Source organism: Trachemys scripta, chromosome 7 (assembly GCF_013100865.1).
Source record: "Trachemys scripta elegans isolate TJP31775 chromosome 7, CAS_Tse_1.0, whole genome shotgun sequence".
Taxonomy (NCBI): domain Eukaryota; kingdom Metazoa; phylum Chordata; order Testudines; family Emydidae; genus Trachemys; species Trachemys scripta.
Window position 1 is genome coordinate 54,980,243 of NC_048304.1, and position 12,429 is coordinate 54,992,671.

Consider the following 12,429-nt stretch of genomic DNA (forward strand, 5'->3'; position numbering starts at 1 on the left):
ACCACAAGCGCTGGCTCCGCAGCTCCCACTGGCCACGAACCATAGCCAATGGGAGCTGCGGGTGTGGCGCCTGTGGGTACGGGCAGACATCAGCCACCGAAGCTCCTGCCAATGACACCGACTGCCATCCCCCTCCTGAGTAGTGGAGGCAGCATTACCTTCAAATCCCTGTGCACGATATCATGCTGGTGAATGTGATTCACGCTCTCCAGTATCTGGTGAATACAGTGGCTTCAAGACGAGCAGAAGGAGAAAAGGAGAGAGACAGGGTTACACACACTCTCAGCCTCTAACCTCCATTTCCCCACCCTTCCTAACCGTTGCAGGGGGAGTTCAGGGACTCTGGGTCAGGCCCAGCAGTTACCTGCCCCCAAACAGCTCCTCCAACCCCATCATGCCCACCAGCTGCTGCTGCTCCCAAACTACCACAGCTGGAATTTTGTTGCTTAGCAACAGGGTTTCAAAGACAGTTCAACAGTGGGCTTAGATAGCAGGACCTCACTGCCCCCTCCTACCATCCCACTGACCCCTTTCCCTGCCCACCTCCTTCCCCTCTCCCTGGCATTAGGCACCGTGTTTGTTTTATCAACTGAAGACATGCGCCCGCGCTTGTGTAAGCAGTAGCTCAGGGTTGGGCTAACAAGGCCAAGCCACAGAAACACGCAGCTAGGCCCGGCCCAAGCTTTCATGAAACAGCAGCCTGCTCCATCAAGCTCAGGACGAAGAATCTGGGCGCCTGCCAATTGACACGGCTTTCAGAGCAGCATTTCAAGCACTTTACATACACAATGTGCACGCACTCCCCCCCCACACACACGCACCCGCTAGCCGGGCGCCTTTTAAGTACAGATCCCACTTAGGGAGTTAGAAGCTGAAAAACAGAGTTGCTCTCTGCTGAGTGCACCGTGCCGCACTCCCCCAGCCCGCAGAAAACCAGTGCCATTCTCAGCACTGACGCCACAGGGAGAGGAGCAAGATGTTATTTACACTTGGCTTGTCAGGGACAATGTTACACCCACAGAGCGCATGCACCAGACACACACACACACACAGCTGACATTGCTGGAGGAGGCTAGTCAGCCGGATAGTGGTTCCCAAGCTCTCGGGCTGGAGCAGATGCAGCAGCATTTACGTAGGTGTCATACTGAGAGAGGAAGCCTCTTTGATGTGGAAAGGAGCACAGATTTAAACAGCTCCTGAGGCCAGGCAGTCAGAGCCCATCTGTGGGAAGTGGGGGTGGTCGGCCTCCCTTGACAGTTCACTCTGGAGAAGCCAGAGCGGCCGCCCCACTGGGAATAAGCAGATGTTTTTCCAAGTCTCAGGGGCCCAGGGTTTCTTTATGGATCTTACAGATTGGAAATGCGTGAAGTTGCTGCACTGTATATCGTTAACCCACCAGCCCCTCCCACTGGAATTGGCAGCACAAGCCACCAGGTCAGATTCTGTGAATATCTCCCCGCTCCCAAAACAAAACAAAACAAAAAAATGTATAATTAGAACAGAGCCAAGCCTGAGCAAGAGACTTTCTGGCCAAAAATGGCAAAAGTGTGAGGTGTCCCAAGCGAGCCAAGCGAGGCGGATTGGCACGAACCTCGCTCTCCCAGCCTGCTCTGGAATTCAGCTCAGCTTGGCGTGCGGCTAGAAAGGGAGGGCTTTGTACTTGCTCAGCAAATGCTGGGCTCCGTGGGCACGGTTCGATCAGCCCAGCTTGAGTTGGAGGGATCGAGCACCCTCAGAGAGGACAAGAGGACATTGTGTAGGCACAGACAAGAAGCAGACCCAATTCTCTCCTCTTCCCTTAACCTAACCAGGGTCCCCCTCCTCTGCCACTAGTGGTGTTCCTCACTACTGCTCCTCATTCGCATCCCCCTCCAGGGCACGGGGTGGTTGTGTGTAGGTGGGGACAATCCAATCACCTCCCACCCCCGCTGGACTGAATGGGATGAGCCAGGGAACATCACTTGGTCTGGGACAAACATGCCTGCAACAGCCCCAGAGCTGTTAAATGCATCCCAAGGGCTCCTGGCTCCTAACATCACCCACTCCCTCAGAGAGCACCTGCCCCCCGGACTTCCTTCACCTTCAGCACACAGTGGCCTGTCGCAGCACATCCTGCAGGGGAGAGTGATGTGTAATGCTGCACTTCCAGAGCCAGGCAGCAGGAGGAGGCTCTAACTGAGCCACAGTAGGGGCAAACGAGCACCCAAACATTGCCCTGGAAATGCCTGCAAGGGCCACGCTCTGTTCTTTTATGTATGCCACAGAGCAGCTCCAGGAGTGCATCTCACACCCGAAGTGCCGCACCCTGTCACTCCAACCTAGGCACCCCAATGGTGCTCGCTCCATCGCTGCCGCACACTGGCTATTACCGTCTCTTCCCAGGCTCTCCTCAGCTCCCCCTCCAGCCAAAGGCAGGCAGGGATAGCTCGCTGGGGCAGGGCGGGGTTCCATGAAACTTCACCATAGGCCTCTGCTCCCCCCTTCCCATCTCCCCCAGACCAGAGCTGGAGATCCCATTTCAAATGCCCCCATCTCTGGAAGCAGACTAGGTATCCAGAGCGCACACCTGGACTGATGTGAAATGGGATACTGTCAACAACTAAGGGATGGCCAGAGACGTCAGGAGCGAGCCCAGTCCAGACTCGTTTAGGGAAGCCCAACTCTTCAGGGGTGAAGGTGGGGGACACACAGAGGGGGGACAGGACTTAAGTCTGTTTAAAGTTGAGAATCAAAAGCTTCCCTTCCCATACTGTGCCTTGTGCTTCTAAGCATCTATCAGCAGAGGCTGTGAATGCTTTACACACACTGGGATAAGAAGCACCCCCATTTTACATATGGAGAAATTGAGGCACAAGTCAGTTGCACAGAACTGCCTGAGGCGAGCACGAGTTCCTGGTAGAGCTGAGATAAGAAGTCAGTAGTCCAGGTTTCCAGTTCTCTAATATGACTGAAAACAATTCTTCCTCTTGTGCTTTACCCTTCCAAACACACATCGCTGCTCCCCCTTCAGCAGCCAGGTCAGACAGACGCCGGCAGCAGGCCCTCCAGAGACAAGCAATGTATGCAAAGGGGATGGGCCAAACGCCACACAGAGTCAGCTACACTGAATCTGTCACCGCTACAGCTGAAAGGCTGCATTAGTGATGGGATGCGGAGGAGGGGTTTCCCACATGGGGAGCATTTATTTTACAACATGGCCATGTGCAAACATGCCGTACTCTCTGACATGATCGGCATGTAACAGGGAGAGTCTGAGCACAGATTCTTACCTAGCATCAGCTTCACTGTAGTACTCTCTGGCGACAATATCTTCAAAGAGCTCTCCACCAGTGACCCTGGAGGAGACAGACCAAGGGAGGTTAGGAGACTCCCACGCGCAGTGAGGAGGCACAAGGGGTACACACTCGCTCCTGGGGTACCAGGCTGCCCTCTGCCAGCCTGCCTGAATCTTTGCCTGAGATTATCCCGAGGGAGGGCGAGCCAGGGCCAGAAACCTCAGAGCACCAGCTCCCCACTCACGTCAGAAAGGGCATCGAGAGCAGCAAGGGATTGTTACCCAAACAGCGGGGCATCCTTGCACTCACATCCACAGTGCTCTGGGTTCCACTTCCATAGCAAATAAGCATGGTGGGCACCAGCATCTTGAGCCACATAACTGTAGCCAGTACACATGCCATAAACACACCAGGTGCCCTCCCTCCCCCCCACCTATTGTATCTGTGGCATGGAAAGGAAACCTGTCCCCCTTGGAACAATCTCATCATTCCCTAAAATTAGATAGCAGACACAGGTCAGAAACTGCCATACTACATACCTCTCACCCCTACATTTGCTGCCAGGCAGTTCCTACATCCATCCCCACACACAGGACCCCTCTGTCCTACTTTCTGACCTCTCTCATACAAGCACCCCATCTATTCCCCCCTCCACACCCACATCTTGTACCCCTGTCCACCTCCTTCACATGCAGAGTTCACGCTGCAGAAGAAGCTGGGAAGGCTCAACACTACACACAGAGTCATGCAAGCTAGTACTGTACACCAGCCAATATTTCCAACGGTTTAAGGTCCAATGAGTCTTTGGCTCTAGGACACACTGATCTTCAGCTCCTTAACCCAGCATGAAACCACCTGTGATTTTGTTGCACAGTGACTATTAACCCTGGAAAGAAGACCAAAACCCTATTTTAGGAGGAGGTTCTTTGTCAGCGGATTATAGCCTTGTTGTCAAGAGCTGGGGTACAGGTCCTGGTGGGGAAAGGAGGGGGGAAAATAGAGGTTCAAGGATCTTTTATTCTGCTCTTAAATCAGCACTCCACAGCTTTGTCTCAGCCACGAAGCACCAGAGCCAAAGGGAGGAACTTACAGATCAAAGACGAGGTAGTGGAAACCTTCTTCTGAAATACTGTCATGGAGCCGCACTGCAAAAACACAAACAAGAAACAAGGGACACTTAACATTTTCCAGATCTGATCCACCCCGCTTGGAAATCCACGACCACATTTCCCCAGTCCCATCTGGCAACCCATTGCTCCCTTCAGCCCCTTCACCTTCACTCTGGAATCTAGAGCTCTCCCTCCCACAATACCTTATCCCAAATAATTTATGAGCATCCTTCACCCGCTCCCCCTCTAGCACCAGATCCAAGATACCTGTGCTATTGAGGAGAGAATAAAGCAAAGGGTTCAGGGGACACACCACGGTCCTCAAGATACGGGGTCTCTGTTTTCAAACCTTATGTTTCAGGAATCCAGTTCAGCCGGTTGCTCTTCCTGAAAAATCTGTTCAGACTGTCTGCTAAAGCAAGTCTGCTTTTAAAAGTATCTGTCCTACCAACTAGCCTCAAGAGTGCTTTGCGGAGTCAAAAAGAGTTAACAAAAAAATTACTGTGGGGGAGAGCAATTTCCGGGGGGAGATTTCCACCTGCAATTGGACATGAGAAGGCAAGTTGACAAGAACAGGACAGCTGGCTCCAGATGGCAAGAGCAGCAGAGGAGAAGGCTCTCAATCCACAAGCAGTGAGATCAATGGGAGCAAATCAACGGCGGGATCTTACAAACAGCAAAGCTCGGCCAGGATTATGGCATGAGAAGGAAAGCTCCGTTCATGACGCTGTGAGACAAAGGTGGGGCCCCAGAGATGCTGCATGTGTGGGAGGGCAGGCACCGGCAGTCTCCATGCACTGGGGTCAGGAGCGGTCACAGACAGGGTACTGCAGTAGTCCAAGCAAGGAGAGAGGTGGAGGGGTGAAAATTCCAGCAGAGCTGGAGTGAAGCCAGTAGCACACAAAAGGGCAGTGCTGCAGAAGTGGCAACAAACAGGTGTTCAGGCCCAGGAGAGCGGGAAGGAGAAGGAAATTCAGGATCAATGATGATGCGAAGGATGTAGTAAAGAGATCTGGGAAGTGAGTCACAAACCCATATAAAGGAGCTAGGTTTGTGGTTCACAGTGCTCTTCCTGGCCAAGGGCAGCACTTCTGCCTTTGATACATTTGGATGAAGGAAGTGGAGCATCATTTGGTCAAGACAGAAAGAACACAGACAGGGATATCTCAAAGATACACACAGTGCGGTGTCCATGCCTATGGTTAAAGGGAAGGCAAAGATGGCAAGTGACAAAGGCAGACAGGAGGATAGAAGGGAGGGCCAAGAATGGAGCTTTGCAAGCACCTGGTAGCACGGGCTGTGGAAGAGCCACCTTCAAAGACTGCCGAAGAGCAGTGTGATCAGTAAGAGTAGAGTCATGACAGGAGGGAACCAGAGATGCCCGCACAGCTAGGAAGATGGAATGATCCCCAGCATTAAAGGTTGCACAGAGGAAAAGAAGAATGAGCCTTCCCCACCAATCCAGGTCGTTAGCTACACAAAGAAGAGCCATTTCCCTGCTACGGCCCCATGGGATCTCAGGTGGAAATCAGCCTGGAGTCTGGTCATTAGAAGATGACTTAGGAGAGGAGAACCCCTTTTCTAAGAAGCTTGCTGAGGAGACGCACTCTGGGAGACGCTGGCAGCTGGAGCCTCAGGGCCAAGGAAGGGCTGGAAAGAAGAGACTGGACGCTGGCAGGCTGACCGGGGGTGACTTACAATGGCAGTAATGTAACAAGCAACGGTTGGGAGACAGAAGAGGGAAGGGTCCGGAAAGAGCAGGAAAGGAAAAGGGGGGACAGGAGGAAGACCATGAGGAGAAGTGGGGAATATACTGAAACTCTCCACCCCTTCAATCCCAGCCCAGTACCACTCCCCCCGGCCCACGAGTGCCACTGGTGGGTATTGAGTCTGCTTCTTCCCAGCAATGCAACAGCAGAAGCACTCTTTCAAGGTCCATCTTCACTGGAAAAAAGAAAAAAAAAAAAAAAAGGTGTGTTCTTATCTCAGGTTAGCTAACTCCAGTTAGGACAGCAGTGAAGACAAAGAAACTCTACTTTTAGCTCAGGTTTGCAGTTCAAGTGAATACCTGCAGAAGACCCGGGGGTGAACGTGAGCTGCTAACCGGAGTTAAAAGCAAGGCCTTTGCTGCTGCTTTAGCTGGAGTTAGCTAATGCAGTGAGCTAATCCGAATGAAGAGAACCAGCCAGCCAGACACAGCCTGTCTCACTCTGTCCTGTGCATTGCCCACCAAACTGACTCGTACTTTGCAGTCTTGCCATCAGAGCCAGGCTCCTGTTTTGATATTGCCATTAACCTCCACCCTGCCTGATTACTGCTTTGACGTAAAGATTAAATGATTTACTCTCAACGCAACTCCAATTACCAGAGCCTATCAGCTTAACAACATTATCTCCCCTTCCCGCCACCACTCAGCATGTAACCGGCAAATGTCTTCCCTGCCCTCCAGGTAGAGCATGGGGGGGTGTTGGTTACTTAGTTGGTTAAAAGGGTCTCTGAATCCCCTCTGCTTAGTTCACCATGACTTTCCATGCATCTTGCAATCTCCAGATGACCAACAACTCCCCCTCCTTCCAGCCAGCTGTAGCCCTCTCCTCCACATCCATGGCCTGCTAGAGAGCAGATGTTGCATACCAGCAGATGGGGTCCTGGCTCTGACCAGCTCCAAACATGTCCAAGAGAGACCAAAGCAGAGCAGTTTCTCAGCTTCAGACTTCCCTGGGTAAGGGGCAGATACACAGAAGTTGCAGGGAGAGTGGAGGTTTTTCTTGTTCCTAACCAGGTCCACGTGTCCTGTAAAGGCTGCTAGCTCCACCACCCTTGCCTAGTGCTCTCCTCCCCCACACACTGGGGAGGCCTGACATACCATCTTGGGACAACTGCGCAGAAACCCCAGGACCTTTCCCTAACTCCTGACATGGAGTGTGACAGCACTGCAGAGCAGATGGAGGGAGAAATGCATGTTTAGCTGCTGGGGGCAGGCGGAGCCAAGAAAAAATTCCAGACATGATATCATAGACAAGAGAGATGGAAAAGATGGATTAGTGCATCCAGACCAACCCCCTGCAATGCAGGATTGTTCCCTACACAGCATTCAATGGTGCTTTAATTATTCAAGCAATGAAGCTTCCATCACTCCCTTTGAGACTACCGCAAACCTGCAGCTCCTGGCCTCCTACATCGAACGCAGCAAGCTATCCAAGTGCCTGCTCTGCAAACGGAGCTTTGAGTTGCATTAACAAGGAACCAGGGCACCCAGGAAATTACTGGAGTCCTGCAGACTAGTCATGTGAATGCCTAGCACTTCCCTGAGGAGTCCATTCTCGCTCCTCATATCACACTAACACAGAGGGACAATTACTTTTATTGGCAGATACAGTAGCCACAAAGAGATAATTCAAACCATGTTCCTTCCCAACAGGGCTGTTTTAGCCAAAGGCTCTTTGCAAAACAAGGGAGGGTAGGTGGATGGGGGAAGCATATGATTGCCTGCATCTTGCAGCTGTAGAGAACCACCACCCTGCCAAGGCTGCGTGCTCATAGGCCGTCCCATGATTGCATCTCAGGGTATGTTTACACTGGAGCTCAGGCAGACATACCTGTGTAGCTTGGATCAAGCCAGCGTGCTAAAAACAAACGCAGACGTGGCAGTGTCAGCAGTGAGGCAGGGCAGCCACCCGCCCAAGTACATACCTAGGGTTTCAGATAGGATAGTACTCAGGGCAGCTGGTCCATCCTGCTGCTTGCGCCATCACAGCTATACTTCGATTTTCCACATGCTCACTCAATCAGAGCTAGCGCATGCCTGTCTACTCGAGCTGGAAATCACATCTCCAGCTCCAGGCGAGACATGCCCCCAGCGAGGAGGTCAGAGGTACAGCTGAAGAGACACCTGAGTGGCAGTGACAAGAGGAGGTAAAGCAAGTGAATGAACCTACCACTGAACCAACGGGGGTGGGGTGGAAAAGAAAACAGGAACAAGCCACTGAGGCATTAACCTGGCTACATGACAGGGTAAAGGACCTCACTCACTGGTTACAGAATACCGTAAGAAGTCTTAGCTTAAGGTTACCATATTTCAGCAAGCAAAAAAGGATGACGGGAGGAGCCCCACCCTAGCCCCGCCCCCATCCTGCCCTAGCCCCGCCCCTGCCCCTCCCACCCCCTCAGAACTCCCAACCCTCCCCCACGCTCCTTGTCCCCTGACTGCCCCCTCNGCCCAAAACCTTATCCACCTCCCCAGAAAGCCCCCCCCCGAACTCCCGACCCCCTCCCAGTCTCTTGACTGCCCCCTCCAAAACCTCCCTGCCCCTTCTCTGACCCCCTGACCCCCTTGTTGTTCACCTTCACCTAATGTCTCTGTGAGCTTGCTCAGGAACAGCCTGAGCCGTTCGTCCCTGCACGCTGGGCAGCAGTGGAAGAGGAGCGGGGGAGGAGCTCCAGACTGCCGGAGGCGATCTGCAAATGCAGGGACGGAGGGAGTGATTTCTGCTGCAGGGGAAGTGGAGGAGGGGCTCTCTCTGGCTGTCGGAGCCCCATGTAAGTGGTACCATCCGGCCGGCTCCCCTGTTAGCCGCACGCGCTCTGCATGGGGGGGAGTCCGGACATTTACAAATTCCCCCCGGATGCGATTTTTAAGCTCAAAAAGCCGGACATGTCTGGGGGAATCCGGATGAATGGTAACCCTATCTTAGCTACAATATAAATTGTACCAGCATTGTAACCAGGTCCCTGGACTGGACTGAGTTTGTAGAGCGCACAAGTCCAAGAGTACCCTCAGCAATCAAAATACCATAGGTTAGTGATGCACAAACAACCCACAACCAAATTGCAAGGATAACTTAAATGCCTGGTTACATTGCTGTCTGCAGCCATATCATCTGGTGCTGTGATCCAGCAACCTAGGCAGGGCCTGGACAGGTCACTACATGGAGGAGAGCCCTCCAAGGGACATCTAGATGCTCAGATAATTACAACCTGCTACCTGAAACCACCTCTGCAGTTTCAACTGTATACACTATTCTTCACTTCTGGTCCTGTCTATATTGTAACCTTGTGCTATGCTGTTAAACTGCTGCCAGGCACTGCTATAGTTAAGGCTGGGACTAGCTTACCGGTTTTTCAATCTGCTCTAAAATCTACGTGCTTACTCTGTCTTCAATTGCTCTGTCTCGTGGCAATTTGGGTCATTTCAGCAAACCGTTTCTGCAATACAACCTTCCCTAAAAAAGGCCAGGACAACCTGATGTTTCTCCCATTTTAAACACATTCCTGGAGCTCAAACTATAGCTTTGTTCCCCCCAAACTGATATCATCTGCTCAGAATTGAGCTCAGATAGCATCTGGTGCCCATTGCCCTTTCAGAGAAGCAATATTTTTAAAAAGTTATTCAGGGAAAAGATGGATCTTGGAGAGAGAAGGTGAATGACCAGTATGCAACCTTATTAGGGTAATGTGATCATGCCACAGGCTCCTCACCCCTTTCCTAAACACTGGGAGCAAGTACGATCAAAGAAAAGCAAGTAGCTGCCATCTCAAATGTTTGCAGGATCAGAGGCGTGGTTGAGTATACAGACACAGAACTACTGTTGGGAGCCCTATTTCAAGGACTGGTGTAAGGTCGACACTGACCAAGGTGTGTGTGCATGCAACTTCACCTACGTGAATAACATAGCTGAAGTTGACATACTTAGATCAATTTACCGTGGTGTCTTCACCACGGTGAGTTGACTGCTGCCGCTCTTGTTGCGGTGGAGTACAGGAGTCGACGGGAGAGCGCTCTGGGATCAATTTATTGCAATAAATCGACCCCTGCTGGATTGATCGCTGAACGCTGATCCGGCGGGTAGTGTAGACATACCCTCTGACAGGGTCAGGACACCGCTCACTCAAGACCACAATTTACATCAATCACAAAACAGCAAAACCAAATTTCTCCTTTCTACAATAATTCATCCGATGAGCACAAACCAAAGATTCTCACGCCTAATCATTTCACACATCCCTAGCCTGTAGTTTCTGTGAAACTGGAGGCTGACAATTCTAGCTATGCAGCCCTTTTAAACACAAACCATCTCAGTGCTGGGACGCAGCACGCAGGTACAGTAGGTGTATCTGCCAGACTGTGTCCTCAGTAAGGCACCAGCTGCGTTTAGGGTGGGCTGAGCAGGCACCAGCTGGCTATGCCTGGCCTACACTCAATCACTTCACTCAGCCTGCACAAGCCACCGCCAGATGTGACCCTGTCCCTAAGGATTCCCTCTGGAACCTACTTGCCCCTGCCTTATGGTTCACCGTCATGCACACGACCCAACAGCTACAAAGCCCCACAGCAATACGCCGTTGGGCTCCTGTTAGCACAACCCACATGACTCAGCACTGCGATGAAGGGTCCTGATGCTCTTCTAAGAGCACAGCATGAGCTCTGCCAGCCTGCTGCAACCAATCCGGGCCATAGCCAACCCTAACACAGCAAAGGGCAACTGGAGCGCATGCAGATGAGAGAGAACACAATTCCGTAGGATGCCACACGCTACCGGAAATGAAACACATCTGTAGCAATTCCTCATGTCTGCTTATTATAGGACTACACAGGCTATCCCCCAGGGACTGTTGAAAGCTCCAGGGGGCAGAGTTAAGGTTGTAGGACAAGGTAGGGCTACACCGTAGCTCTCTATTTCCTGGCTTTTAAGTGCATTCAATGGTTACGAGGCTACAGGCACCGCCAGTCATCCCTAACTGCGTTAACCAAGACTGGGTAGTGATTACAACCATTCAGGCTGCTGAACCATAGATGCCTTTACCGCAGTACCCACAGCAGAGCCAAGATACTGTAATGGAGATTCCTGTCCCATGTCATGGTAATTGCAGCACAGCAACTCGTTCAAGCAGTCGTAGCGGTACAATCTCAAAAGTGCTCTGGGATCTTTTGCAATGAAAAGTGCTGTATAAATATCAGCTGCTCATTCGAATTGGCAGCAGCCTCACCTCTGGGCAGATTCCAGCCAAGCATTAGGCAGCATTTGCCTCCCTCAAGGAGTAAGCAATGTCTTGGATTTCTCCCTCCCCCAGGACTAGTGGGGGAGATGTACTGGAGTGGTGACTTTACTGAGCTTGGTGGCAAAAGAAAGACACTGCAGGCAAGCAGCAAACCAGGAGAAGAGGTGAAATAAAATGAGTTGTGAAAACCTGCCCCACTCCCTCACCCAAAGCAACGCTCTCACATTAGCCAGAAGATGCTGAAGCTACAAATACAAATACACATGGCTTGACAGACGGCAAACTGAGCACTATCATCTGCAACTATGCAACTAACAAGTGAACTGACACAGATGGCTACCACCCACGCCTCATCTCCCCACCTGCTCACCATCCTAACAGCCTGAGAGAGAAACTGTCCCACCACCTCAGTAACTGTTGGTATATCGACACTCCCAGCACAACTCCCAACATGCAACACACCTGTCCATGGTGAACCTGGGGCTGCTGAGGCAGCTTAGCTCCCACTCCAGCTGTTTCCCTAATTATATTAAACACGCAGAATTCAGCTGCAGCTGCTCAGGCTGCTTCCAAAAAGACTTTCCTTTTAATTAAAAATTTGCTATTAAAAATCATTAAAGTGTGTAATACAAATAATCCTCTGGAAGTCATCTGTTCCAGCAGCTAATGACCGGCTTCGTTAGAGCAGTAACTAACAGGAGCAGGATGGTTAGCTCCTGCTGCTGCTAAGCAGTCCCCTAGGATGATGGCATCTCCCCTCCGCCCCTCCTGGCTCTGACAGAGAGGTTAAAGGATGCTGTATACGTGACAGCTGGTTGCACACTCCCCAAGCCCCAAACATTTCACACTGACTGAATTTTTAAAGCCCCAGAGAACAGCAATGCATTCCCATCTCAACCCACAGTTCCCCTCAGACAGGACCAAGCCTCTGTAGATGCAGCCAAAGGATCTCCACTGAAAGAGCAAAATGAGGTGAGCTAGACTAGTATGAAAAACTACAAGGAAGATTCCACCATGTACTTCTTGTAATTCTTATGGCCAGAGAA

General features: G+C 51.5%; 1 protein-coding gene across 26 annotated transcripts in view; it reads right to left on the reverse strand.

Annotated features, from left to right (window-relative positions):
* Window positions 1–12,429, reverse strand: part of CAMK2G (calcium/calmodulin dependent protein kinase II gamma) — a 164,138-nt gene that overhangs the window by 69,810 nt on the left and 81,899 nt on the right. For all 26 annotated transcript variants that reach the window (XM_034775778.1, XM_034775772.1, XM_034775764.1 and 23 more), the window contains exons 4-6: window positions 4,366–4,420; window positions 3,270–3,335; window positions 159–231 (exon numbers count right to left, since the gene is read on the reverse strand). In XM_034775778.1, coding sequence (XP_034631669.1) covers window positions 159–231; window positions 3,270–3,335; window positions 4,366–4,420 — 194 coding nt within the window. The remainder of the gene's footprint in view (window positions 1–158; window positions 232–3,269; window positions 3,336–4,365; window positions 4,421–12,429) is intronic.